Genomic DNA, 27,191 nt, shown 5'->3' with positions numbered 1-27,191 from the left:
GAACTTTGCTAAGCCTTTGGATAGAAATTGTCTCATAGCCCACCTCAAGAGTGGCTCATATTCCATCTGCCAGTAATTAAGCCTTTTTTACTTACAGAATGTTTTCAAAACAGTTTACTAAGAAATTTAAACTACAGTTTGGTCCTATTTATGACAGAATGTGAAGTATGTTTTCTTTTTAATGACTTGTAACTTGGTCTTCTTGTGGGATAGAAGTTATGTCTTACAGTTGTTTTAAAATCTTGATGGTGAAGTTGTAGTCTGTGAATAACCTGTGCTCTTGCAATGCAAACAATTTACACGCAGTAATTATTTTGTTTCTTTCCCTTTCTCAGAATCTTTGAGGATGAAAGCATGAAACTACGACAGCTGAAACTAGAGAATCAGGTAAGTGATAGTGCTGAAGCTGGTAAAAATAAATATATGAAAACAAAAATTAGCCATCTAGAGACCTGAGAAATCAGAATCCTAGAGTGGTTTGGGTTGGAAGGGACTTTAAAGACCATCTAGTTCTTACCCCCCTGCCATGGGCAGGGACACCTTTCACTAGACCAGGTGGATCAGAGCCACATCCAACCTGGCCTTGAACACTTCCAAGGGATGGGGCATTCACAGCTTCTTTGGTCAGCCTGTTCTTGTACTTCACCACTCTCATATAGGGGTGAAGTGCTAAAAATGCTTGGTCTAAAGATTACAAATAAGAACTCATTGCTAATATTTTTCTTTAAAGATTTTCATGGCTTTCATTAGTTTAAGTGAACTTTGCTGTGGCTTGTAGGCTTGATTTCTTTGATACATTTATTTTTCATACATCCTATTCATTTCATTCAGATGGAGTCACCACAATGCAAGAATGAATCAAAAGAAAGGAAGGCTGCAGGGGATCGTACATTTTAATCCTGAAAGAAAAATTTTCCCTGAGTTATAGAAAGTCCTCCTTAACACTACTGTTGAGCAAGATTTCCATCATATTTTGTCTTTTTTTTTGTTTCCTATAAAGAAAACATCTACAGCACAGCATTTGTCAAATATGAGGTTATAGATCTCAGTTTTTAAAGCACTGTTTGCTGGATCACCATGTTCTTCAAAACAATGAAGTGTCCATCTTTAATATTCTTCCTCTATAAAATTTTAAATGCTTATAAATAGATCAGAAGATGTGAGATTATTGGCATTCTGTAGCTGGCCATTTTCCATGGACTACAGATCATTGTCTTGCATTAAATTAATCTGTGTTCAAATTAAAGTATGTTTTTTAGAAGAGCTCTCTCTCAGAGCTGAGGATCTTTAAATCCAGACATAAGAGTCTTCAGGGGACTGTTGTGGTGGAAAATAACCTTCTTTATGAGAATTTGTTTGTTATTTCTAGTCTGAGTTTGCTTAGCTTTGGCTTCAGCCAGTGGAGTTATTACCAACTTCATCTGTGTATATGTAGGCATTTCATCTTCTTCACAGAAAGGGCTGTCAGGCATTGGAACAGGCCGCCCAGGGAACTGGTGGAGTCACCATCCCTGGAGGTGTTTAAAAGGCATTTAGACAAGGTTCTTAGGGACATGGTTTAGTGCTAGAGTTGGGTTAGATTATGGTTGGACTTGATGATCCTGAGGGTCTCTTCCAAACGAAATGACTCTATGATTCTGTCTTTGGTCATATTTATAATCCTTTTACTTGTAGGCTATCCAGCAACAGTAGTTCTTTTGTTTTGTTTTGGGGTTTTGGTTTTTTGTTTTGTTTGTTTGTTTGTTTTAAAAAGGCAAGCAGCATTAATTCAAGTAGTCAGTAAAAGAGCATTTAGTGCCAAATGCTACTCAGTAGAAGTTCCAAACCTGATGATGGTCTGACTGCTTCGTGATGAACTTTAGTGTCTGTTTGAGGACTGTTGTCTTGGGTCATAAGCTGGTAGTAATCAGTGGCTCCTAGTGCTAGACACTGTGGTCAATGTGTGCATAGTTTCAGACCTTGTCATAGGGGTGCATTACTGTTTCACCAAAAAAAAAGCTGCTGGGCTAGGTGGCATTTCCTTGGAGCAACTGTCAATTGAATCATGAAGAGCTGAGTTCAAAGAATCTATACCCTTTTGCAATTTTGTTTCAGGCTCTCTTGGATTTGGTTGAGATCGCAATCACCTGCAAAACCAACAGCTAGAAAATGTCAGTAAAATATATTTTAACACCACGCCCTCTCCTTGCAAATGAGATTCCTTGAGAAATGCTAACAGTCTCTAATTTAGAATTGCATATTTAGGTTTGAATATTACCTTTGAAAGTCTGTTTTTAACCTTTACATGAATAGTACCATGCCATCTGAAGAAACAGAGGTCAGGAGGAAATCACTGTTGGACATGATGGACTCATTGCTGGTGGCAGCTGATGCCTTGCTTGACTAATTTGTCCTAAACATTTACAGGAATCGGAATAAAAAATGCAGAAAGTTTTAATCCAGCAGGATTATGTTTAGAACATCTGACCATAGAGAGCATTTGCCACAGCAAAGGCACATGCCTGTCATCCATTTTTCTTGATAGGTTTGGAAACCATGTAATTGCAGTTAAATAGTATTTATAATAATGCATAGCATTAAGTTCCATCTGTGGGTCAGCTCTGCCTATCAGGATGTTTTTTCTAGACTAATGTCTTTTCTTTGAGGAGACAGTGTGTGACTGCTCAGGCAGTGCTTACTTTCCCAACAGTAGAAGGTGTTTTCCTGTCTTTGGAGGCACCTGCAGCTCACAGTGCACTGCTGCTGTCTCTCTGTGAGTGGAGGGCATGAAGCTGAAGGCATACTTCTGAATACACCTGGTAAGGTACTTACTTACTCTTGACATGAAATTTTGTTAATGCCATCATCACTAGTACAGTCACTACTGCCTCAGCATGAACTAAGGAGGAGCTGGAAGAGTGGAGAAGATGTTTCATAGCTAGAATCTGTCCTGCATGGTCTAGTAAGGTAGGACCCTGCCAAATAATAAGTAGAATGGCATTGCAACTTCAAGGGTGGAGTAGTTGGAATCTTCTTGTATACCAACTTCCTGTTCATCACAGTTGTAGAAAGAATACTAAAATAGTTGTCTTGAAAGTCTGCTATGATATATTCATCTGACATACTGGGCTTCTTAGCTTGTTGGAAGCTCATTAGAACTGTAGTTGGTATTTTATGATCTTTTAATCATCCTGTATTCTGATGTTATGTTTTTCTGTGGTGCAAAGAAAATATTTCTGAAAGTATTTAATACATGGAGTTCACAAAATCCTGAACAAATCATTATAATCTGTATCTATTATTTATTTAACAGGTTATGTGTACTGGTTCATGAACTAGTTAAATTTTTTGTTGTAATGTTATATGAATTTTTACTGTAACACAGAGCTGGAGGACAAAGTGTTAGTAGCTAGTTAGTAGACAAAATTAAAATTGCCATTTTTTGACTCCTCTTAGTGGAGTAAGTCTGAGAATACATAGTACTGAATGTAAGGCTGCTCTGCCACCTTATGTAGAGAAAATGAACTGCTACTATACTGTCAGCAGGCTTGTAGATTTTTTTCTACCTCATTAAGCACAGTAGTAGAGAGAAGCCTTAAAAAGATTAAAACAAATTAAATTACTGTCAGGTTTTGTAACTTAGATTATCCTGAAGTTCCTGCAAGAAGGTCAGTCGCATCTACCAGCAATAAAGTATGTGTTTCAGTATAAACCAATATGATCCCATTGGATTGGTGAGTCCTAGAAACTCTTTGATGAAACAGAATGTAGTATAATAAGAAAGAAAAATGTAGACTGGTGAGCAGTGAAATGTTTAAAAAACTCATCTAATAGAATAATCAGTTAATCCTCAAAGTTATTACATCTTATAGTGATCTCAAATTCACTTTCCTGTTCTAGCAGTAGCTGTGTACTTTCTTACTGCCTTTAGGATGTCTGGTGGGTTTTTTTTTTCATGTCTATCTGTTTGTTAGGTAGTTGCCTTGGCAAAAAGTTTTCTCAAGCCCCTATTCTAGAGCATAATGTTTTGATTCTTGTTTTCCCTCTATACTTCTATTTAAACTATTAGAGATTTATAAACTCTCACTTTTTTTTTTTTTTTTTTACTTCTGCCCAGCATTAATTTAAAAAAATCAAACAAACAACAAAAAACAATGTAAATTCTTCTGGAGGGTCTGACTACCTTTCTAGAAAACAAGTTTTATTTGTAATTAGTGTTTGCTAAGAATTTGACTTCTACTGCTTATTTTTATTTTCTTCTTCTAGAGCAGTGTGATAATCTCTTTGGAAATCTATGTAATTTTTGACCTGCAGGACAATCCTTGCAAAACATCATGCAGCAACAAACACTACATGTATTGCAGTCCAGTCTTCAAAGTGTAATCATGAACTTAAATAGAAAATGTTGTTTTGTTTTCGTGGCTGGTTGCTTGCTTACTTTTTAGCTCCGTGCTCAAAAATTAGAAAGAATAAAGGACCAATGGCTGAGTTGTGTGTGAACTTCTTCAGGGAGAAGTTGCCTGAGAAACTAACCTCGCTTAAGACAAAAAGCCTAATAGGAGAGGAAAGAACCAACAAGAGAGAGAAAAAAGCATAATATGAGAGGAAAGGGTTCCAAAGATGTCTGTGTCTCAAGTGAATTGAATTGTTGGTATGGTTTATCTCATGGGTCCTTGGAGACTGAAAATAAATGTGATGGATAAAGGGTTTCTGTCATCAAGAATGACTTTCAGGGGTGTTCAGGTGCCTAAGAAGCAGGCATGGATAAACTGCATCTATGGCAAGGCACATGCACGTTGTTTCCATAGTGGTGCATTACAGAATATTAGAATATGGTTTTTCCTTCTTCTTCATGCATCACCTTAACTTTTCAGGATTAAGCGTGGCTGTCTTTAAAATGGTGCAATGTCCCCATTTGCCTTGATTTAAGTTGTTTCTGTTCTCATTTAGTAGGAGATCATAAGCATCAAATGTATTTGTATCTTGGAAAAACTGTTTTATTTTTTAACATTTTGATTTACTGTTCGTTCCTTTTAATCTGGAATTAGATGGACAATTTTTGCAATGTAGATAAATTTTCCTTTTACTGGATCAGCCCTATAATATTTTAATTACTGCATTTTTTTTTTTCCCTCAAAGTCTTATCTCTCAACATCAGTTTTTGGAAACTATTTGTTTTCAGTTCTCTTCATAAGATGATAGATTTAGAGATAGAAGCCTTTTCCTTTCCAAGTCCTGACTTGCTTTTGCTGCATTGTAACAGCATTTTTAACTGCAGTGGCAGTATAAACCCGGATTAAGGATTTTTAGAAATGTTATACTAATATAGTAAAAGACTTAATTGCCATGTAATGCATAGGGCAAGGGCTCTCATTTTTACTTAGCATTTACAGATAGTCTTGAAGATAGTTCTCTTAATACAAAGTTACCTTAATTGTACAAAACAGGGAGGAAAAATTATACATTCCCTGTATGCACAGGAAGTTGCCCTAAATGACAGAATGTTTAGTCCAATCACAACTGCAGTGGAAAGACCAAAGAGTCCTTGTGACCTGTTTTGCCCACTCTATCAGCTTAAGTAAGTAGGATGCATGGAGTAATAAAATTGCATGACCATGCTGTATCTTATAACATTTACTTTGTGAAATGTTTCATATTGGATTATAAATGATTGCTGAATTTGTCTATTTATATTAAGGATTGCTGCAGTTAGACTGGATGAAAGGAGTTTAAATTATCTGCTGGTGGTCTCAGGATAGATCAGAAAATACACACATATCATTCTCATCACCCATCAACCATTGATGAAGAATCAAAGGAAATGTCTCACTCCAAACACACAGTGATATCTCTGTCTAGGATTTTTGTAAGATACTACAAGGGTATTCCAGGTTTATTGGAGATCCTGACTGATCAGTGGCATGTAATTGCCAATTGCTGAAGCATGGTTTCTGCCTCTCTGGATCATAGAATCATAGAATGTCCTGAGTTGGAAGGGACCCACAAGGATCATCAAGTCCAACTCCTGTCCCTGCATATGACAACCCCAAAATTCACACCATGTGCCTGAGAGCATTGTCCAATCACTTCTTGAACACTGTCAGGCTTGGAGCTGTGACTACCTCCCTGGAGAGCAAGTTCCAGTGCTCCAGCACCCTTTGGGTGAAGAACCTTTTCCTAATGTCCAACCTGAACCTCCCCTGGCACATCTTCCTGCCATTCCTTGAGATCCTATCATTAATTGCCAGAAAGAAGAGATCAGCACCTGCCCCTCCTCCTCCCCTTGTGAGGAAATGGTAGGTGGCCATGAGGTCTCTCCTCAGTCTACTCCAGGCTGAACAAACCTAGTGGTTACTCATCCTTATTTCATGTTTTTTCTTACTCTCTCAGAGAGCTCTTCTAGAGAAGAAGCAGAGGAAGAAACGTCTTGATCCCTTGATGGTACAGCCAAATCCTGAGGCAAAGCTGTGTAGGTCAAAGCCCAAAGGGCATGAGGAGCAGACTCCTTTAGTAGAAAGTCCTACACCTTTCCACAGTGAAGTTACGTTGCATGGTAAGTAATCAACTGGTTAGCAACAATGTTCCTCAAACTGTCAGTGCATTTTATGTCACAGGTGGGTCCCTACATTGCTGTGACAGTGGTCAAGTAATAAACAACATTCATTACGCACCTTTGTATGTACAAAAGTAGCATTGTAGTACAGTATGGTTGAGCAACACTGAACTGTAAAAGCAAACAAAAGCATTAACCTGGATTTTGTGACAGCTGAGAATGTATCTTCATGTGCCTTTGAGTAGTCCCTCCCTTGTGTTAGGCTAAGAAAAACAGTAGAAATGGGTTAGGAACTTCTATAAAGGCAGGGAGATACAAATCTGAAGCAAGATAGTCTTTTGAAGCTGTAGGGTAAAGAAAAGGGAACTAGCGACTGCCTGTACTTTCCTTCACTGTATCATGGTATATATCTCAAGACTGCATATGACTGAATGATGAAGTGGACAAGAGCAAAACAAAAGTCTTATGAATACCGAATTAGGTTCTTGCTGGTTTTTACCTCATCTATTGTTTTCTGTGGGCTTCAGGGAGACAACTGAAACTTCACAAGCTGTAGTGGTCTAGAAAGCCACAAGCACAAAGGTGGTATCAAAGGCAATAACTCAGTGGTCTCAAAACATTACAGTAAAATAGTGACCATTCTGTTAGGAGTGAAAAGAAATGCAGTAGTGACAGCCTTAAAACTTGTATGTTGCAGGATGGAAAAAAGAACAGCAATGAAATGCCTATATTCCAGTGGAAACATCAGGAAGTAGTTTATCAGAGTCAGGATCCCATCAGCCCATCAAGAAAGTAACAGGAAACATCCTAAGGCTTTGAGATGTATGTTATCGCAGGATGTTATAATAACACCACTATATTAATAGAGAATTAAAGCGTAGAGTAGAATTTTAACAGCCCAAACAAAACAGCAATACCTGATTGGAAGGTCACATTTGGAACTATGTTATCCCCTGCCTTTTGAATGCTTTTCTTGTTCTCCAGATGTCTTTCATGATTGTAGGATGGGGAGGAGTGTGGTGATGTGGATGGTATCATTTATGTGTTTAAAATCAGGTGGGAGAAAGCTTCTGTTGAAAGACACTTTTAAGTGGAAAAGAGAGTGAGATAAAAGATTGATATAACTTCTGAGTTAGGAAACTTCAGTAGTACTGAAACTACAAGAAAGAAAAATGAGAACTGCTTCCTCACTAGCTTCCGTAGTACTTCAGTAGTAACAAATCCTGTTAAGAAGTGGTAACAGCAGTAAACATGTCAGAAATCTGATGACTAGATAAAGCAGTAAAGTTTTAAGAAAGAAAGCAGTGGGAAAGCAAGAAATCCAAAGCTGGAACTACATTTACATATTGTGCACTACACAAACATGTATTAAGTATTATGCCAGCCCCGACATCAAGACATCTTCACCAATTACAAAGTGCAGTGCACAGCTGTGTTGCATGATTAAACATGAAAACTTCATTTCTACCAAAAAGATAGAGGGCATACATTTACTGTTTTTCTGCCTGTGGGTTTAGATATTTTTATCAAATTGATTTGTGATGTTCACTGTAGAACACTCACTTATTGGCACAGGAGTAAACAAGGAACCTGAAGGAAAAGAAAATAGAGTAGTTTCCCATAAATAAGTTGAAAGATATCAAGGTGCATGACAAATACAACTAGTTTAAATTGCTTAAGGCCTTGTGAAAAGGTAGATACAATCACTATATTTATAAATGGAGAAACTGATGCCTGATATGTTTAAGGTAATAGGTGGTCTATACCAGAATCAGGCCTGACTCTTCCTAAGTCTTCTGGCAAAACCTGAACAAGTATGTATCAATACTTTAAAGGGATGCTTGAGCAAAGAAAAATGAAAAGCAGAACCATCCTGGAATGTGTCTTTAGCCATAAAAAAATAGACTTTAGTATTCCATTTCCTTTTGACTGGCAGGTATTGATGGACCAGCTGCCTTCCTGAAATCAGAACTGCAAGATTTGGATACCAAGCTCCAAAATCTCTGTGCTGGATCTTCCAAAACAGAAGACAATGCAGATCAGGAAGATTATGGAGAGGCTCTAACAGACACATCAGGCAAGCCAGATCTGCAAGAAATCTTACAGAAACGAGGTAACAGATTATAAGGACAAAGGTCTTTTTCGGGGCTTTTCTACTTCTTATGTTTTTTTTTCTCAGTAGCATTAGAAAAACTAGAAAATACGAGGAATCATAAAACAAGTATCTGGATATTACTTTTAAATGCAGAGCTAGTAGAATCTATAGCATGTGGAAATGCAGAATTGCAGTTCCTTCTTCTGATATTAATTGGAACATACCAATTACATTTTAAAGGTTTATCAATGTGCTGTATAATTTCTGACCTTTCCAAAGAGCTGGTGAAAAAATGCTATGCTTCACATTTTCTAACATCTGCCGTATTTTTATTCCATATATATTATATCTGGATATGATGCTTGAATATTTTCACAACAGCAGAACCCTCTGTAGCCAGTAAATGCCGTAATTTAACTGTTTAGGAGACTAACAGGAAAGGTGTTTTTCCTGAGTCAGAAGCTTTTGCAATCAACAGTTTTAGAGTTTTGTGTTCAGTAATTGTTTCCCATTGAGTAGTTTCCCAGTGGAGTGTCCATCACTGTCTGCCAAGTACTTAATGTTGCTGCCAGTGCCACAGGAAACTTTTTTTGTTGCATGCAGCCTAAGCAGTTTGCAACAAAATAATGGCTACTGTTTAATAAGGTACATGGCTTGTTTTTATTTTGCAGAGCCTGTCTTCCAGAATGTTTCCAGTATACTTTATGTGTTAAGGTACTACCATATATAGAAGGATGGAAATACTTCCATTCGTTTGTGAGATGCGACAGCTGCTTACCTATGGATAGCAATATTATCCAAGAGTTAGTAAAGGAAGCAAGAGAAAAATATCCAGAAACTTCAGGGGAAATTAGTGGAGGTGGAATATAAACAGTGAATTTTAATATTGGCTGGAGTACTAGGGTTAATGCCTTTCCTCTTTCTGACAGGTTGTTAAAGCTATATATTTCTGTTTGATCTGAGTCAAAGAACTTCCAGCAGTGCCCCTTCTATGCAGTGCCATGTGGGAGCACTGTTTTAATATTGGCTCTCAGAAATTAATTCAGCTTAGCAGGCTGTGTTCATTTGCTATAGTGCTTAATGTTCTTTTCCATTCTACAACCAAATTGAAGAATGGGATCGCAGAACCGAATTAGGCAGTTTCTGGAGTGGAAGTGGAAGTGGAAGGAAACACCAGACAGTGATGTCTACAGCAGATTTTTAAAAACTTATCTTACTTAGTTATATACCCACAGTCATCTCTATATAACTGTGCTGAGGTTTAACCTTAAATAAATGAGTATTGGAGCTACTCATGTGCACTTCTATTTTAAAAATCAAATCATTAGTAGTATTCATGAGACCCAAGTTATTGCTGCTGATGTAAAACTAGGAGGGGCCCTTACTGCAAAATTATCATACTCCATTTCAGTGTGTATAAGACTAAGAGGAAATGGTAAAGGATGTAAACTCTGTAGTGTCCAACTTATGGCATAGGTGTTAGCATATTGATCTGGATTTTCTTTTTTTGTTCTTAAGACATGGAGGGCTTTTTGTGTGAAAATAGGCAAAATTAATTCAATGACAGCATACACTAAGCAGTATGCTATATCTTGTAATATTATGTAAAGTATGTATTAATAAAAACCTGACATCTGCTTAATCATCTGCACAGTGCCAGCTGCCCAATGGCACCAGGGGATTGAATTACAAGGCCCAGGAAGCAATATGTAGCACATTAAGAAAATCAGCAGTTGAAACAACAGAAATTAATTAAAAGAGCAAGAGTTGAATGGCTTTGCAAGAGTAATATATGAATTAGTGATCCCATGAACTCATGACACCTTCTTCCAGAGGTTAACTGTTTGATCCTGCATTCTGACAGGAATTTCAGGCAGTCTGAATTTTGATGAGGAGGACACAGAAGAAGAAGAAGCTGCTAAGAGACCAGCATCTCATTCTCCATGTCCAGAATCTGAGAGGCCTAGTTCTGCAACCAGCGAGAAATCTTTTGCAGTAAGTGTATAAAAATACATTTCTGATAATGGCTGGGCACATGCTTGATTTTAGTACTAACCCCTTGAGCAGTGAGTTAAAAAAGGAGTAGTCGCAACTACAGTAGCTAGTTTATTAATCCTTGAAGGCAGAAGAAGGTCATGACTGTCAGGTTATCTGACTGAGAGGGCCTTTGAGTTAAATACAAAAACCTAGTAATGACCAAAAGAACAACGGTGGGTGGAGGAAGCCAATCAGCCTGATCAGTGAAGGTGGGAACATAATCAGCTGCTCTTATGACCCGCAAAGGAGACAGATTAGGCCATTTTCTCTCATGTAAAATCCACCAAGATGACTAACAGAAACTGAAATGCCATGCAAACTTAGGAGAGTTAACTGCCTGAAGATTTGTAGCATTTATTGTGGGATGCAAGGAGGACCAGAATTTTGGGATGAAACAGAGAATTCTGGGATTGGTAAAAATTTTTTATGGGGTGTTTAGGGGAAGGGACTCAAGAGGGACAAGAAAGCGGTCAATGTGGATCAGAGGGATAAGCATTGGAAAATAGGGAGTAAAGGGGTTAAAAAGTACTTGATGCATGTAAACAGCTGCAAGACAGCATGGTTGTGTGGCCAAGCCTTGTGCCTGATTACTGCAGCATATCCTACCATCTTCCAAAACTCTGGTTCTAACTATTTCCTGTGTTAATGTGTTCCTGTGTTCATGTGTGTGTGTGAGATACATACACATATATATATACTGACAAACTGTATGGTGGACTATGTGAGTTGGAAGAGACCAGCATCAGGAACACCCAGGATCTGAGGTAGTGACCAGATAAAGGGCATAGGGCTTGGGCATGAATGCTGGACAGCCTTACACGTCCATGCTACTATTCAGAATACCTGTGTGAGTATATTTGTGAGGTGATTGTGTGGGTGGGGAGTACAAGAGGTCTGCCTGTTAGGTATTTGGGAGACTGGGCTACGGGTGTCAACTGCTGGAGATGCAGTGTAGGGGGTGCTGGAGATGCAGTGTAGGGGGTGCTGGAGGTGGGGAGGGTTGAGACCCACTAGTGAATTTCAAGTCTGTGTGAATCTCTCTGTATTCATTCATATTTCCTACTAAGTGTACCAGGGAATGGGGATAAACCAGCAACCCCATCTTCAGGTTCCAGTAATGGAGGAATCTCCTGGGCTCTACAGTCCCAAAGATTCAGCTACCTCTAAGAAAAAAATACTTTGATGATGCATACCAAATTTCCATTAGCATTACAGTTCCTTTGGTGACCATAGCTTGCATCCTGACTGTATGCATTGTTTTAAGGTTCTTCCAGCATTTAGTTGAGGTGGTTCCACCATCAGCTTACTCTGTTTCTGCTACTCTTCTGAACCAACGTAATCTCAGTGCTCATTTCAGTCATAAAAATCCCAGCCTGTCTTACTGCAGCATCTACCAGTTCAGTTTATCATTGTGCTGTTTTGACTGAAAATGTGGTAATTTTCTTTGTGCAGTTAGAAACCTTCCTTTTTCATAGCTAGCATGCTCATTATTTGGCCCTGGTTTGAGAACAAGCAGATAACACCCCAGCACAGAGTTAATGTTTTTAATTGCTCTGGTCTGAGAGCCAAGGACATTCTGAGTGCTCTGCCCACAGGTGTGAGGCATCAAGGAAGGGAGGGCAGAGATAGGGCAGAGCTTGACTGACATCCAGACTGACCAATGAGAGTATTCCATCCCATTAGAGTCATGCTTCAGATTTAAGAGTGGGGCCTTCTGGTTTCTCACACTCCTCTGCTTTTCTGCTTTTCTCTCTTTCTCTGGGGGTAGCCGGAGAAGTTTGGTCGGGACATTTAGCTTGGCCTTTTGACATCCTGCAAAGGCCTCTGGGCTTTTCTTTTTCCTCTTTTCTCTCTCTGGGATCGGCTGTGGAACCAGGTGCTGTTTCCTGGGACTCACTGCTCAGCGTGTTTGTGAGGAATAGCCTTGAGTATCTTTTATATATATATATATTTACTAGTAGTGTATTAGTATTTTGTTATTGTATTAAACTGTGTTTATCTCAATCCAAGCTTCTCCCTTCCCTTCTGATTCTCTCCCTTATTGGGGGAGGAGATGAGTGAGTGGCTATTGTGGTTTTATTGCTAGCTCCAGTTAAACAATGACAATCGTGCTGCCTATTTCCTACAGTGCTTGAAGCTCTAAAAGCAGAGAAGCTCTTTGCTTAGAATATTTCCAGTATCTCATAATATTTTTCCCTTCTTAGCAATTTACTTATGTCTGGTTAATGGGTACTTTTTCTCCCCACCCCTTGGAGGGCTAATCTTTCCTCAGAGTTAAAGTCACTTTCAGCCACTTTCTGGAGGGAAACACGTGTGGCCTTTCATTTAACTTCCCTTTCCCAAATACCTTCTTGAGACATGACATCTTCTGTTTCAACAGACCTTTCTTTCCTTTGGGAATACCAGAACCTTGGATCTGATATTAATTTGCTAATATGATGGTTCTTCCCACAGGAAACAGGTGCGTCCTGTAGTCCATCCACTCAGACAGATGTACAGCTGGGAGAAGTAGAGAACTTGGAGAATTTTGCATTATGCCCTGCACCCCGTGGTATTACAGTCAAGTGTCGAATCACTAGAGATAAGAAGGGAATGGACCGTGGCCTCTTTCCTACTTATTACATGCATCTGGAAAGAGACGACAACAGAAAGGTATTGGAAACAGCACACAGTTATCTTGGCTATTTTACTGCTACCACAGAATATCTTTGGTGTAAGAGAGAGCTTCTGGTAAAAAAAACACCAGAAGCTTAGGAGAGCCAGCATACACATGAGGACAGCTTATATTTGGCTAAGCATTAAGCAGGGAATTGATGATGGGAAGGGATGATGAGGGAATGAAAGATGAAATTTTAAAACTATGAAAAAGTCAACGATAAAGAAGAGCAGGGAGACTGAGATGCTCCAGAAGAAAAGGGGGGAAGACTAGAAAGGACAGTTGTATTAAATCTAGACTGCTGAGTGAGCTGATTGGAGGAACAGGATTTCAGGGTGTGCACTTGTGGAAGAGATCAAAACTTTGGAGACAGTAATAACAGCACAGAACAAAAAGGACAATAGATGTGGGAAGTGGAGAGATAACAGTTTGGATAGCAATACCTCTGCATTCTTACAAAACTCCGGTCTTGATCAAAGTTTTGTATTTCCAGACATTCCTTCTTGCAGGGAGAAAACGAAAAAAGAGCAAAACATCCAATTACCTCATATCAGTTGATCCAACTGATTTATCTCGGGAAGGGGAAAGTTTCATTGGAAAACTCAGGTGAGAACCACAGGTGAAAACTACTGACAGGAGAGATAGGATTTTCTTTTTAGTTGAGTTGGGGTTATAAATAGCAATCTGTTATCAATTTAGAAAGAGTGAACTTGCATTGGCCTGCTTAATGAAATCTGTATTCACATGGTTTGGCAGCCTTTCTTCAGTATTACCATTGACTCTGGCAATTCAGAGAAAGAATTCTGGCTTGATGCATTTCCAGGATAGGTTACAGCCTCAGTTTTATATGGGCACTTGCTCCTTACTGAGCTGGCAATAGGAAGATTCAGATAGCAGAAGGTGTGTGTTTTCACTGTGCTGTACAAATACCTTCAGAAGATGACATAACTTTCCACTGATGCCTCTCTCTTTGTCTTTCCAAAACCTGACATTAGGTCAAACCTCATGGGAACTAAATTTACAGTCTATGACCATGGAGTTAGCCCAGTCAAGGCACAAGGTCTAGTGGAGAAGGCTTATATGAGACAGGAGCTTGCAGCTATTTGTTATGTAAGTAGTGCCTCTCCCCTTTTGCCCCTTCCTTTTTTGCTGCCTGGTTACCGAGGAAACCAGGCCCACAAAATCATACTTCCTGGCAGCCTCCCCCACTTAGCTTTGGAACCAACTGACCAATTTGAACCAGATACAACAAAGGGCAGAGGCCTCAAAGACAAGTTCTTACAAGTTTAATGAAAAAAAAGAGTCAATGCGAGGGGAGAGAGAGAGACACAAACTAACAGCCCAATGACCACCTTATCTGGCCTGTCGTTTGGTGTGTGGCTATTCAGCATATCCTTTGCATAGAGCCAGCCAAAGCATGAACTGCATGTTGTCCAGCTGGTATCTGGTGGACATGAAAAAGGCATTGGGAGTACCCTGTGAAGAAGAATTATGTTTTGCAGAACCAAAGGCATTTTGGTGGATAGGAAGAGGCTGGCATTATTTCAGCAGCAGCTGAAAGGTGTTGGTAAGGATATGTTTCCAAGGGAAATCGTGATTCGCTAGCTTTGTCCTGGAGATATTTTGTTTTTCTAGTCTTGTGCATCACCTCACTCTAGGCTTCTGAGTGAGGAGGCACTTGTGGCAACTCTAGAATTATGTGAGGGATCTCAACATCACATTGTTTCATATTCCAATCTTAAAGTTTGAGTAAAATTTGAGGTTCTTTACAAAATGCTGTCCAGTCAAGTGAAGGATTTTTACTTTTATCACAGGTACAGCAGCAGAAATTTAAAGGCACACTAGCCTACTGAAGCATGATCTGGATTTTTTTTTACTGTTGATCTTGGTGCCACTTGGGAAAAAAAAATATGTGATAATTCTAGTACTAGCCTGTTTAAAGAAGTATCACTAGATTTGTATTATATAGAGTATTCTTCAGTTTTGTACATAACTGTACACAGCAAGGTGTTAAAATTACTACAGCAGATAACACGAAGTCAGCTTTTCAGATTTCTGAACTTTTATCTACAAGAAGTTTGTAAAGTTTATATATGTATAAAATCAGTACCCTCATTCTCATATATGTCCCTAGATTTTCTGAAGTGAAATAATAGAGGTTGCAATTCCAAAGACCTGTGTGTAAAATGCACTAGCATGTTAGGAGAAGCTATATCACTCCTATCAATTGATTCAGTACTTCAAAAAGATTCTGGCTTTTTAATTGGTCTTTAGGAATTTTAAAGGTTATCATTGACATTGTTACAGAACACTTTAAATGGACTCTTGGATTTTGGTTGACATTATTAAATGGGTGGTTTGAGAATGCCAAGACTTTTTTCCTTTGCTTATTATACTAAACCCACTTGGAGTAGCATCCTGAAGTACTCTGAAAAAATCTGCTTGTTTTAAGATTGAAGCTCGGACAGATGCTGAATACTTTGCCTTCTGGGTCTGTTCTTAGTCATTTATGAAAGTGTGATTTGAGAGAAAATTGTAGGCATGTTCTTAAACACAAAAACCAGCACCTAAAGAAGAATGTCAGTCATTCTTCAGGAACATTTTAGCCTAAATGCTGATATATAGACTTGGGTCAAAGATATTTGCCTTTTATCATACTTAACACTTGTTCACTAGTAGGATTTTAACATGTTTTTGCCTCAGATGCTAAAATTTATGTCTGGAGATTACACTTGTCTGATTTCATTATAAATGTTTCATTAGGATAACAGATGTGCTCTCAATTAGCTAACAGTATGTATGTCTTTTAATGCAGTTTTCAAAATGGGAGAGAATGCTATTCTCAGTCATTAAACACAGTTCTAGTTAGATAACTGCTACTACAGTTGCAGCTAGCACATCTCTAAAGCCAATATAAATGTGGATTCAAGTACAGTTTTGCTGCCATTCCTTCTTTGAGATTGAGTATCCCATTTACTGAAAATAATGTCTTTCCTTGTCTTTCAGGAAACCAATGTGTTAGGATTCAAGGGTCCCAGAAAAATGTCTGTGATCATTCCAGGAATGAATATGAATCATAAGCGAATTCCAATCCATCCACGAAACGTGAGTTATGGAGTTTGGTCACGTTTCAGATTGGAGGAAGAGGTTAAAACTTTCTGGAAGAGGTTTGGGTGTCACTGACAATTAAGGTTTTTAGTGCAGGGTTGTTAATACCCTAGGCTTTAGCGAGTTTCATAGAGAGTAAATACCATGTAGCCTGAAGGTGTTGATCAATTTTTTTTTACCTAATTTGTAGTTGGTATCCTTACTTGTCCTTTGGTCAGCATATTATTTAGTTAGCTATTGCAATGGCTAGTGTGTGGTGTCGCTGTTGCACCTACAATGCCTCCTCGTGAGCAGGACTCTATTATGCTGAGAGCTGCATGAACACAGAACGAACTTGCTTCTCCCAGGAGCTTCCATTCTTAGCCAGTATTACAACAGATAGATAATAAATAGATAAGGTGGTATTCTGGTGTAGTAGCAAGAGAGTAAATACATTTTTGATCAGAATGGTAGTCTCTTTGTAGGAATCACAGAAAAGGAGGGTTCTTTAAGGAGAAAGTGGGATGAGGAGAAGGATGGAGTTTTGTGGTGATTGTTTAGCGAGGATTTCTCATACATATGGGGAACATTATAGCTAAAAGCTTACAGAACAGTATCTGAAGATATATTAAGGTATATGATTAAAATAACGCAGCTTCCTTAATGTGGGTTTTATGTTTGGTGTGACAGAAGACAAAAAGGCAGGAAAGACAGGTGCAAAATGAAAGACATGGTCAGTGTTTTAAGCTAATAATAGTATTTGTAGACATGTTGTGAGTAGATATGAGTAGGACAAGAGTGTATTTGTTGAGTTCAGAGAGAAAAAATCAAGACGGGAAACTCAGAGTCATGAGAGACTGGAAAACAGGTTTAATTTTGTTGAATGGACAGGAAAATTGTATCTGGAGGTGGTAATTTATTCATCATCTTTCAATTGACATTGCCGTCTCCCTGGTCAGTACAGTAGTGATTCTATGGCCCTGCCTTTATCTTTCTTCGGTTTTCCCAACTGTTTTGCCAGCAGGCAAGTGTACTGACAGTAGATAAGGCTAAAACACAAAGTGGTTCCGAAAAGTTGGCAAAGCTTTCAGATTAGGGGTTTGACTCTGTTTTTATCTTCCTTCTCTTCAGTGAAGACTGCCCCTACTTTAAAGGAGGAAAAATTGTATCTAAATGCACTCAGGTGCCAATTCTCAAAGTTCTTTTTATGTTTTTAAAAAAGTAAAAAGGGATAAAAATAAATATATAAACTAGCATTTAAATTGAACTGTAAGTTTTATGTAGGTTATCCTCAGAAATCCACTATCATATCTATATACAATACTAAAACTATGCCTGTATCAGTCAGACCTCCACAGCAGGTTGTTTTCTGATCATTTTTGCCATTAAATAACTTCAGTTTGGATTATTTTTCTTAAGAGTTTTGGCATATATTATTTAAGTTTGGATTTACTTGTTGCAGAACTTTTAAAATTAAGTCATATGTCATGTGTTTCACTACTATTTGCAGCTTCGTGTAATTCATTCTGTTTGTCAAATGTAATGTGCTGGTTTACCTCCTTTTTGTATCTTTTTGTTTTTACTTTCTCTATTTTTCATATTGTGCATCACTTATTAGACCCAATAGGATGACATTTAACCTACTTATGGCATACTTACAGCCCGCTGTAGCCTTTGGACTTTTTACTGAAGCACCCTAGGGCCTGGCACTATAGTTAATTGTAGATTATTTTCTTTTGTTACAGAGTTTAGGATAGTAGAAATGAAAGGTGGATCCAACAGGATCAGAGAAAGCTTACAAGACTCAGAAAGGATTCCTGCCAGCAGGGTGGCAGTCATCTGTGGCCTGTGAATTGCTCTCTTTCATGTACATACACTTTCTTCTCTTTACTCTTTTTTTTTTTTTTTTTTTTTCTCATGTGAGTGGAAATATGGTGATAGATTGAGTGAAAAGGAATGCTTGGACTGAAAATGCATGAAAGTATCTTCCTGGTACTTGCAGGAAATTTTCAGTAGCACTGAGTTTAAGTGTTGTCATGTTTGATTAAACAGGGAATGACCTTCAAGTGTGCACACACATGAGAGAGGCAGTACTCGAAAGCAGACCCATTCCAATCTGATAAATATATTTATTTATTCTGAACAGGAACATGAGAGTCTGCTATCAAAATGGCAAAGCAAAAATTTAGAGAACCTCATTGAGTTGCACAACAAGGCTCCAGTCTGGAACGATGATACTCAATCCTATGTTTTGAACTTCCATGGGAGAGTCACTCAGGCCTCAGTGAAGAACTTCCAGATTGTCCATGACAATGACCGTAAGAGTCTGGTGGAGAGTGTGGTGGGCTTATTCAAACAGAGAAAACCCAATTTATTTCATAAGGTATTGGAGGAATAGGACATTATTCCTGGAGAAGGGAGAATGGGTGGAGCAATTCAGCTCAGCACTACTGGGGACTTCTTAGCTGTCAAGAAAATGATAAACTCATTTTTCTGGGGTGAGTGCAGAGACTGCTGTCAATAGCTGCAGCAAAAGAGGGGGAAAATGTAAGCTTCCTGAAGGGAAAAAAATACCTTCAGCCCAGCAAGCTTTGGTTCTGAGAAGAAAGGTAATCTCTAGAATAATGCAGTCGCTCTAGACGACAGATTTCAGGGCCAGTCTGGTGAGAAAGGATGGATACAACAACCACATGTATTTGGGACTGTCAGACATGTGGTTTTTTGTTTGTGGTTGCTTTTGTTTGTTTGTTTCACTGTGAAATTGCTTGTCTCTGAATCTTCCTTTTCTCCCCAGCTGACTACATTGTGATGCAGTTTGGTCGTGTAGCAGAAGATGTGTTCACTCTGGACTATAATTATCCTCTTTGTGCTCTTCAGGCCTTTGCTATTGGACTCTCCAGCTTTGATAGTAAATTGGCTTGTGAATGAGAGACAACAGACTTGAAACATGGAACTTGCTCCCATCCCTGCATCTTGTTGCAAGAGTTCCAGGTGGAGTAATGAAAAGCACTTTGGGGAGGGAAAGGAACTGGAGGATGGACTGCAGAAGGCTTGTTAGAAAGCAAATACCAGGCCTCAGAGCATTATGGTTGTTTACAGCAGACCATTTTAGGAGACTGTCCCAAGACTGAGCAGTCTCTGTATGCATTATGGAAGAACAAGGAATATGGGTGATGTTTTTGTCATCGGTATTGATTCTGCTTTCAGAATCCTTGTAACAGATGCTGCGTGAAAGTGGGCTAAGGAATTTAGCCCACTAATTGGAACTCCTTGCATCTAGGGTTAGAAAAATAATGTTTTGATGTTCATATACCTTGGAACTTCCACAGTGCCACTGGAGATGATGCTACTGATCTGATCAGGAACTCCTGAGTTCCTGATCAGATGAATTCAGAAAAAAGGAGGACAGTTATTGGCATATGTTCTCTTTTAGTCTGTATAGCATTTTGCTGTCTGCTACAACAGTCATGCACAGAGGGATCCAAGTTATGGCTCTGTGCAACCATAGGTAATGTCCAACAAATACAGAGCTGGAATGAGACACTGGCTCTAATAAAACACTTTTCTCTTCCTCTGTGGGATGATTCTCTGTTAAAGCTCATAGTCTAGTTCCCTTTCATTATTCTAGTTGTTCCATATCCCTTGATAGTCTTTTTACCAAATAAAGATCAATCAAATCTCAAACACTCCCTTTTCAGTTGGTGATGTTATAACTATTGCTGTTTCTGTTAACTGTTAACTTTTAACCATGTGAAAAATGAGACTGAATAGATGGTAGAATCTGACTAAATTTGGCAGAAGGTAGTATTGTAACAATATACAGTACTATTCCTGAAAAGCCCTGTTCTGATTAAGTGAATCTAGCCTGTAAGCCGATCATAAATATATTTTTAATGTTTCCATTTTTTGTAAAATTTGCTATATTTTTAGGAATAAGTTAGTGATTGATTTTTTTTTTTTTTTAATGTGATATTATCTCAAGTCATGACATACTAAAGTAGATCTTATGTAAGTAGTTTTAATGAGACTGTAAGAAGGAGTTACCTCAAAAGGAGACTGCAGCTATTTTCAAAGGCATCAGTAAGTATTAAAAAATTAATAATTGTATCATGGGGCTTTGCAATGTGTCGTTCCAGTGTTCCATTTTTAATGTTGGATGTACAATATGGAGACTGCAGGTCACAGCATGGAATGCTTCTTGATTCTTATGGCCTTGATTCATCAGAGTGAATTGCTGCACACTGTGACTTATAAGCCTCGTAGTGTACACATGTGCTGTGTACTAGAGCAGAGAACAGTAAATATCTTGCCTGTTTCTTGGCCATTATGCATATTCATGATGATCTTGGAAAACTCTCTCCCTCTATTGAGACAAGACAGACATTCTGCAGATTTGTAAATTGTCATTGTCAGCTGAATAATTCTGTTTCAAGCGCCAAAGAGACAGATTTATTGCTTTTGGTCTCTGGAGTCTTTGCAGTGGTAGATATAACTTGCTCTTTCAAAATAATGAAACTTTGTGAAGACATTTTCTGATGTTGCCAGGAAAAAGAAAATGATGGTAATCACGTGTAAACTCTATATTTAATTGTAAATTATTAACTGGCACTGACAACTCCAGCTCGCCTGTGTCCCAGATGACCACTCTGCATTAGCTGGTGAGCCATTGTCTTGAGATGATCTCATCAGCAGAGCAGTCCACGAAGAGAACTTGAATCATGGATCTCTTTTGTGCCTTCATGTACTTCCTGCTTCATCAGCCCGGGGACAAGACCTGGCAGTGTTTTCCAGTTGTGCTTTTCTGAGTTCTTTGCTGATGGCTCTGCATTCCCTCCACCCATCCAGAAAAACTAAGTCAGTTTGTTACCTGTCTGATTATTTTTCTGATTACAACTGTGTGAAAGAAGCTGCCTTATGTTAGTTTGGGGCAACCTGAAGGTAGAGTGCTATTTTCTAATTCAAGATTATCTTCTCTGTGCTCAGAAGGCCACGGTTGCATCCCTTTACTCATCCTTTTAGTTAGGCTTGTCAGCAGTGGCTCTTCAAGCTATTTGTTGACATGTAGCATGGTCAGGGCCTCTCGGTCTCAGTCAAATTATGCAGACAGATGAACTGATTTAGTGCTTTTTTATGAGATACTGTTTTATATTAGTTGTATTTATAACTTTTATATCTAAATGAAAATAAACTAATTTATATATTGAAAGAATCCTTGATTCTAAATGATTTTTGGTACAATTTTGCTGTCACTCGTGGGTGTTCTTTGTTCCTCCTGTATGAGATACTACCTCAGTTTCTTTCTGTCGCCTCGTACCTCATCTTTATTCTTATTCCCCCTTTTCCTTTGTAATTCTCGATTATCTTAATTTGTGATGGTATTTTCATACACTTAGTCTGGGAATAAATGTAAGGTTAGTATCTCTAATACTATTTTTCCTCATCAGCAAGTCTTCCTCTATAGTTCTTGGTTCCCATTTGATTCTCTCTTCAAGCTAATTGCACTTCTCTGTTTTTAATGTTTCTCCCAACATCCAGTTAAGGCTTTTGAGATGGTTCTTTATGCATTTTTCTACCCTCCATCTAAACCCGTTCTAGTGTTGGAGTATAATACCATATATTTCTGAATCAAGAACTGAAATAATACAAGGCTAGGAGGAACATCAAGTTGAAGTAGTTGTTTTTCCCATTTTCAATGGGAGATGTATCAGCCTCAGTAAGAGGAGATATGCTGGTTCCGATAATCAGAAATGGACGCAGTTGTCAATGTGTAGGCCCTATTCTTCATACACCCCCTTTTTCCCAGTATTTCCATCTGAGCCAAATTAGGTTTACTGGGGAGAGAAAACTGAGCAGGAAATACTACTGGGCATTTGTTCTTAGTACAGTAATATTAGTTGCTTATATGCAAACACGGCATTCTTGAAATCTCAAAGAGATATGAAAACAAAAAGTAACCATATAAAACTGTTAAATATGGATCCTGAAGGCATGCCTAGCAGACTAAAATAGCTCCTTGGCTCACAAAGACTGAATAATTTTTTGCTTTAGGCAGTCTCACTCTCATTGAAGTTTTGCTGCTAAATTTGGTAGCAGGGTTTTTTGTTACTGTTGGCATAATAATTACTTAGTGTGCTTCTCTATTTGCTGGTAGTAACAGCTCTGTAAATCTCTCCGTTGACATTGAATTAGGTTTCTTGTTCCTGGTATAGAAGACAAGCAAAGCTGTCCCTGTGATTTATAGGTCGAGAGCTAAAAGTTTGTGTGAAGTCTTGTGAAACTAAACTATGGACAGATTCCTTCTCTGACAGAATCAGGAATCTCATCTACTCTGCCACAGTGTCAAACTGTTGTACATAACTGCAGTTTGTAACTACTACAGCTGAAACCCAGACCTAAGATCCTTAGGGTATGCTAGGGCCAAATGTTTTGGCCCAGCATATGTGATGAAGGCAAGTAGAAAATTAACAGTGGTGTAAGGGCTTCCTTACTAACAGGAAGAACAGCCTGCCGCAACTGTGAACTGGTAAGAATTGAAAGGCTTGTCATGAAAGAGGACAGAGACCCTGTACCCACTCTTTCTGTTGTATCTCTTGAACTGTACAGCCTGTAGAGTTTTTGTCTTCTCATTCCATCCCTTAATGTGTTCTATATGGAAGTATTTGTTTCCCTCTGGAAGCTGGAGGTCACTTCTTTGGTCCCCACATCAGAGAAAAATCCAGAGGCATACTAACTTCACCAAAACATATTAAGGTAAAGGCTATTATAATTGTAACCTGCTCTGGTAATTTAACATTTAATTTAGAGAATACATAAATGGGTGAATGTATTCTAGGGGACTGAATTTGTGAACATTTGCTTTGATTAAATTAACACTTCTAGACAAGGCAAAACATTGCAGAGTCTGCAACATAAGAGCTTAAAATTATAAAGAAAACAAAGGATTTTTTTAAAAATGCTTAATCGAATTGAGCCCCTTATTTATTAAAGGGAAAGTAATACTATTTTACTGTGAAAAATGACTTTATTTTAAAAGCTGCAGAGGGTTGGGGAATTAAGTCTGATCAGCTTGCCCAACTTCCTCTTCTTTCTTTTCTAAGCAGAATAGTTTACTTCCGTATTATCACTAGTAAAGAAGAAAAACAAAACCAACAAAAACCAACAACAAAAATCCCAAACCAACAACAAAAAAACTACTACCAAACCCCCTCTTTTCTCTTGAGTAGGTTTACATCTGCAATTGACTGGAGTCCTGCAAATAATTTGTGTGATGATTCACAGGAAGGAATAGGTTTCAATTCCTTCTCTTTGAGCTATGTTTATTCTGTGGGGAAATGGGAGCAAAAGAATACTGTTAGTCACATGATCATGAGACCTGACCTAGAATTCACAGTGAACAGATGTGATGAGAAGTGAGCTACCTTTAATTTGTTTTTCATTAAATTACACATTCTAAAATATGGCTTAGTAGAAACAGTGGCTGAGATTGTTACAGAACTTTAAATAACAAACAAAAGCACACAAAATAATTTCAGTGAATTTTGTAACTTCATCTTACATATATTGTACATACTCTTGATTCCTACAGTTGTATCAGAAAGCTTTTTCTGAAGTATTCGTAAATTATATAAGGTGTATATTTCTTAAGTATTCATAAAATTATTATATTACTTATAAAGTGTATTAAAAAGTATCAGTTATCTTCAGCACTGCCAAACTAAAAAAAAAAAAAAAAAAGGACAAAAAAAAAATATGGAGTTGGCCTTCCAAATCCCAGTATTAAGTTTATGAAATTGATGGGTTTTGTCATCTGGTTTCTGAGGCCTTGGGACACTTTTACATCCTGTTTTCTGTATTTTCTCTGCAACTTTAAAGACTTAAAAATTGTTTTAGCTTTGGGTTCTTACCAAAAGCTGAGATTTTTCTTAATCAATTTCTTCAATATACTGAAGTTTTAAACAAAGCCAACTCTGCCATAACTCTACCACAGGTAGTTATGTGCACAGCAGGCATCGGGTGCATCCACCGTCACCTCCTGGAAGCATGAAAAAGTTTATTTTGCTGATGTAGCTACACGCCTAGAGCTGCTAATAGGATGCAATTACAATTACTAAAGTTGCTGGTTTACTTCTGCTTTTGTTTTGGGGATGTGGCTTTCCAATCCTAGTGTAGTTCTCAGTCTTGGATCAGCATTTTCTAGTGCGGCATGTCTGCATTCCTGTACAAATAACACAAGAAAAGGGCAGCTTCCTCGCGAGATCAGGAAGAAGCCACAGAGGATATCCCTTTGCTGTTGGGCGAGTAGCTTACTTTCTGGGATGCTCTGGGAACAATTAAACCCTTACGACCATTTCTGCGGTGTTGGGGTTGGTTTGTTTCGCAGTGGCTGAGCTATGCTGGGTGCAAATCCCATCACATCCCTAAGGGGCGCGGGCCGCGCCTGGTCTGAAGGGGCTACCGAGGAGGGTCGTGCCCCCGCGCCAACAGAGGACTGGGGAAGGCCGGGTTCCCCGGGAGCGGAGCCCCCTCACCCAGCGCTCGTCCCCGGCGGCCGGAACGGGCGGCTGTTGGGTCGTCGTCGAATCCCCGCAGCGCCGGAGTCCCGTCCCTGGGAAAGCACCAAAGCAAGTGGCGGCATTTCCAGAGCTCTTTCTTCGGTTAAGGCCAGCCCGTCCAGGCCGCGGACTCCAACTCTCTCCCCTCTCGGACACCACCCCCGCCCGCACCACTGCGTCACTTTCTAGAGGTAGCGGCGTCCCGAGCGCTCCCGCCACCCCCGCCCCCTTCCCCTGCTCCCCCTTCCAGCCGCTCGAAGTTTCCTTCCTTCCTTCGCTCCCCCCCTGTCGGGGCAGCCTTCCTCCGCCGGCCCCCTCTTCCGGCTATTGCCCGCATTCCCTCCGCTCCGGTCACACACGACCCTCGGCCGGGGAGCAGCTCAGCTCCGCCTCGACCCTTCTCTCGCCTCCCCCCAGTAGTCCCCTCCCCAGCCCCGTCCCAGCCACTGCGTTGGGCAGCAGTTCCCTCCCTCGGCCGCGTTCATTTCATACCAACTCGCATTCCTCGCATTCCTCACTTCCTCCTTTCAAACTCCAGGGGAAATAAAAACCCTCCCGAACTCCTGCCCGGCCGCCGCCACGCCGCTCGGGCTTGCGGTCCCGCCGGCCGCTCCGCGCTCCTCAGGTGAGTGTGCGCTTTGTGCCTCCGGTCCCGCCGGCCATCGCTGCCCCACCCCTCCGCCCCGCTCTGTTCCCCTCCTGTCCCCGGCCGCCCGTCCGGCAGGAGCGCCCGGCTGAGCATTGTTCGTGCCGCCCCTGCAGCTGCGGGACTTGAGGAAGGGGGATCCTCGGGGGCCCATTCCGCCGGGAGAGCAGTTCGTGGATCTCCGGCAACTTCTTTCCTTTCCGACTTGGCGGTGGCGATGCTGAGCGAGAAACTGACCCACCCGCTCCGTCTGTCCCAGCCCCCATTTCTACCCCTGCGGGCTCGGGGATGGGGATCGGGCGGGAACGAGGGGCAGGCATGTAGTAACAGCCCTCATCTGCTCTTTTGGCAGAAAGTCCTGGAGCAGAAGGATTTGAAGCCTGTGCCCGCTGCCCCTACGAAGCAACAACCGCTCTTGCCTCGCTCAGGTCAGGACAAGCTATTTCACGGTTGCTTTCGTGGGAGGTGATGCGGCGTGGGTGCCTGTAGGAGAGCGTGAAAGACAGGGTTCGGAGCCAGTCATGTGCGACAGAGGAGGCACAGCCATACAAAGGAAGCGATAAGATCCTCTATGGAGGCTCCGGCGGCTCTCCCTGTTGGGAAAGGGCTGCCGGCGCTGGGATTTCGGGAACTTGGTCACTTGCCGCGTCGGCTGAAAACTACTAGCATGTCTAATGGCAAAAAATAGGTTTCTGTACCGTTTGTAGCCATGTTCTTGGGGAGGAGGATCGGCACTTTCTGTAATAAATTTTAATGTAAATTGTGGAAGTTCTTTTGGGGAAAAACAAAACAAAAAAGTCATAAGCAAACTTGTCCTTGAGAAGGCATGTGGGTTGTTAAAGGGCATTTATGAAAAGATGAGGGAACACTTTTCCCAGATGAGTTATTCTGAAGTTAAAGTTGAGTTTTGGTGGCATGCCTCTGGAAAGGATTTGAATTAAAATCCAAAACAAAAAACACCCCCCCCCCCCCAAGCAAACAAAAAAAAGTACCACCAAACAAAGCTTCCCCAAGTAATATTTTATCTTATGTAGATAACTCCGTTTAAACAATTCCTTGTGTGGGATGCTAAAGATGGGCTTTTTTTGTGGAAGGAGGAGTGAGTATAACTCAATGTATTTTAAGGACTTCTGTGAAGTACTTTATGGTGAATGGGCATATATAAGTTAAAAGTAAAAAAAAGCCCTACAACTAACCTACCAATTTTAAAATTATTATTTTTGTTTTAGCTGAAGTTACCCTCATGCTACTTTCTAACTTTAAGAGCTGAGTTCTGTGAATGCCATACAAATAAACAACACAAAATACTTTTCAAATGCAGAGGGCAAGGGTGAAAGGGAAGGAGATTTGAGGATTGTTTGTTTATTTTTTCTTGTTTCCGATTACTCAGAACAGATTATCTTCCCCTAGACTTGACTGTACTGTGTGCAAAGTGAGTGGAGCATTCATTCATCTGTCTGTGTAAATGTAAGAGGTTTTATTGTTCCTCTCCTACAGGAGGAAGTAGACAGTAAGACAGGACACGAGTAACAGGGAGGAGCAAAAGGAACAGAACAAGGGGGAAAGCAGACTGGATATGTAATAAG

The 27,191-nt window shown here is 39.8% G+C and overlaps 2 protein-coding genes across 25 annotated transcripts in view; both read left to right on the top strand.

Moving 5' to 3' along the window:
* The window catches only part of TULP3 (TUB like protein 3), a 38,307-nt gene extending 16,691 nt beyond the window's left edge, over positions 1 to 21,616 (top strand). For 9 of the 14 annotated variants that reach the window (XM_065029288.1, XM_065029279.1, XM_065029283.1 and 6 more), the window contains 10 exons: positions 336 to 387; positions 6,370 to 6,532; positions 8,469 to 8,645; positions 10,492 to 10,622; positions 13,119 to 13,316; positions 13,814 to 13,926; positions 14,316 to 14,430; positions 16,327 to 16,425; positions 18,554 to 18,725; positions 19,202 to 21,616. In XM_065029288.1, the coding sequence (XP_064885360.1) occupies positions 336 to 387; positions 6,370 to 6,532; positions 8,469 to 8,645; positions 10,492 to 10,622; positions 13,119 to 13,316; positions 13,814 to 13,926; positions 14,316 to 14,430; positions 16,327 to 16,425; positions 18,554 to 18,725; positions 19,202 to 19,335 (1,354 nt within the window). In that variant the 3' untranslated portion in view covers positions 19,336 to 21,616. Of the gene's footprint in view, positions 1 to 335; positions 388 to 2,689; positions 2,799 to 6,369; positions 6,533 to 8,468; positions 8,646 to 10,491; positions 10,623 to 13,118; positions 13,317 to 13,813; positions 13,927 to 14,315; positions 14,431 to 16,326; positions 16,426 to 18,553; positions 18,791 to 19,201 lie in introns of all 14 variants that reach the window. The other 5 variants (XM_065029332.1, XM_065029311.1, XM_065029346.1 and 2 more) reach the window with 3 other exon arrangements.
* A 3,585-nt stretch (positions 21,617 to 25,201) lies between these two features.
* The window catches only part of TEAD4 (TEA domain transcription factor 4), a 57,799-nt gene continuing 55,809 nt past the window's right edge, over positions 25,202 to 27,191 (top strand). For 5 of the 11 annotated variants that reach the window (XM_065029412.1, XM_065029443.1, XM_065029418.1 and 2 more), the window contains exons 1-2: positions 25,379 to 25,584; positions 25,958 to 26,033. The gene's annotated coding sequence lies outside the window, so the exon portion shown is untranslated. Of the gene's footprint in view, positions 25,585 to 25,649; positions 25,775 to 25,957; positions 26,034 to 27,191 lie in introns of those variants that run through there. The other 6 variants (XM_065029382.1, XM_065029399.1, XM_065029355.1 and 3 more) reach the window with 5 other exon arrangements.

Source organism: Columba livia, chromosome 1, assembly GCF_036013475.1.
Source record: "Columba livia isolate bColLiv1 breed racing homer chromosome 1, bColLiv1.pat.W.v2, whole genome shotgun sequence".
Taxonomy (NCBI): domain Eukaryota; kingdom Metazoa; phylum Chordata; class Aves; order Columbiformes; family Columbidae; genus Columba; species Columba livia.
Note: the sequence above shows the minus strand (reverse complement) of the source record. Positions and strands in the feature narration are given on the sequence as shown.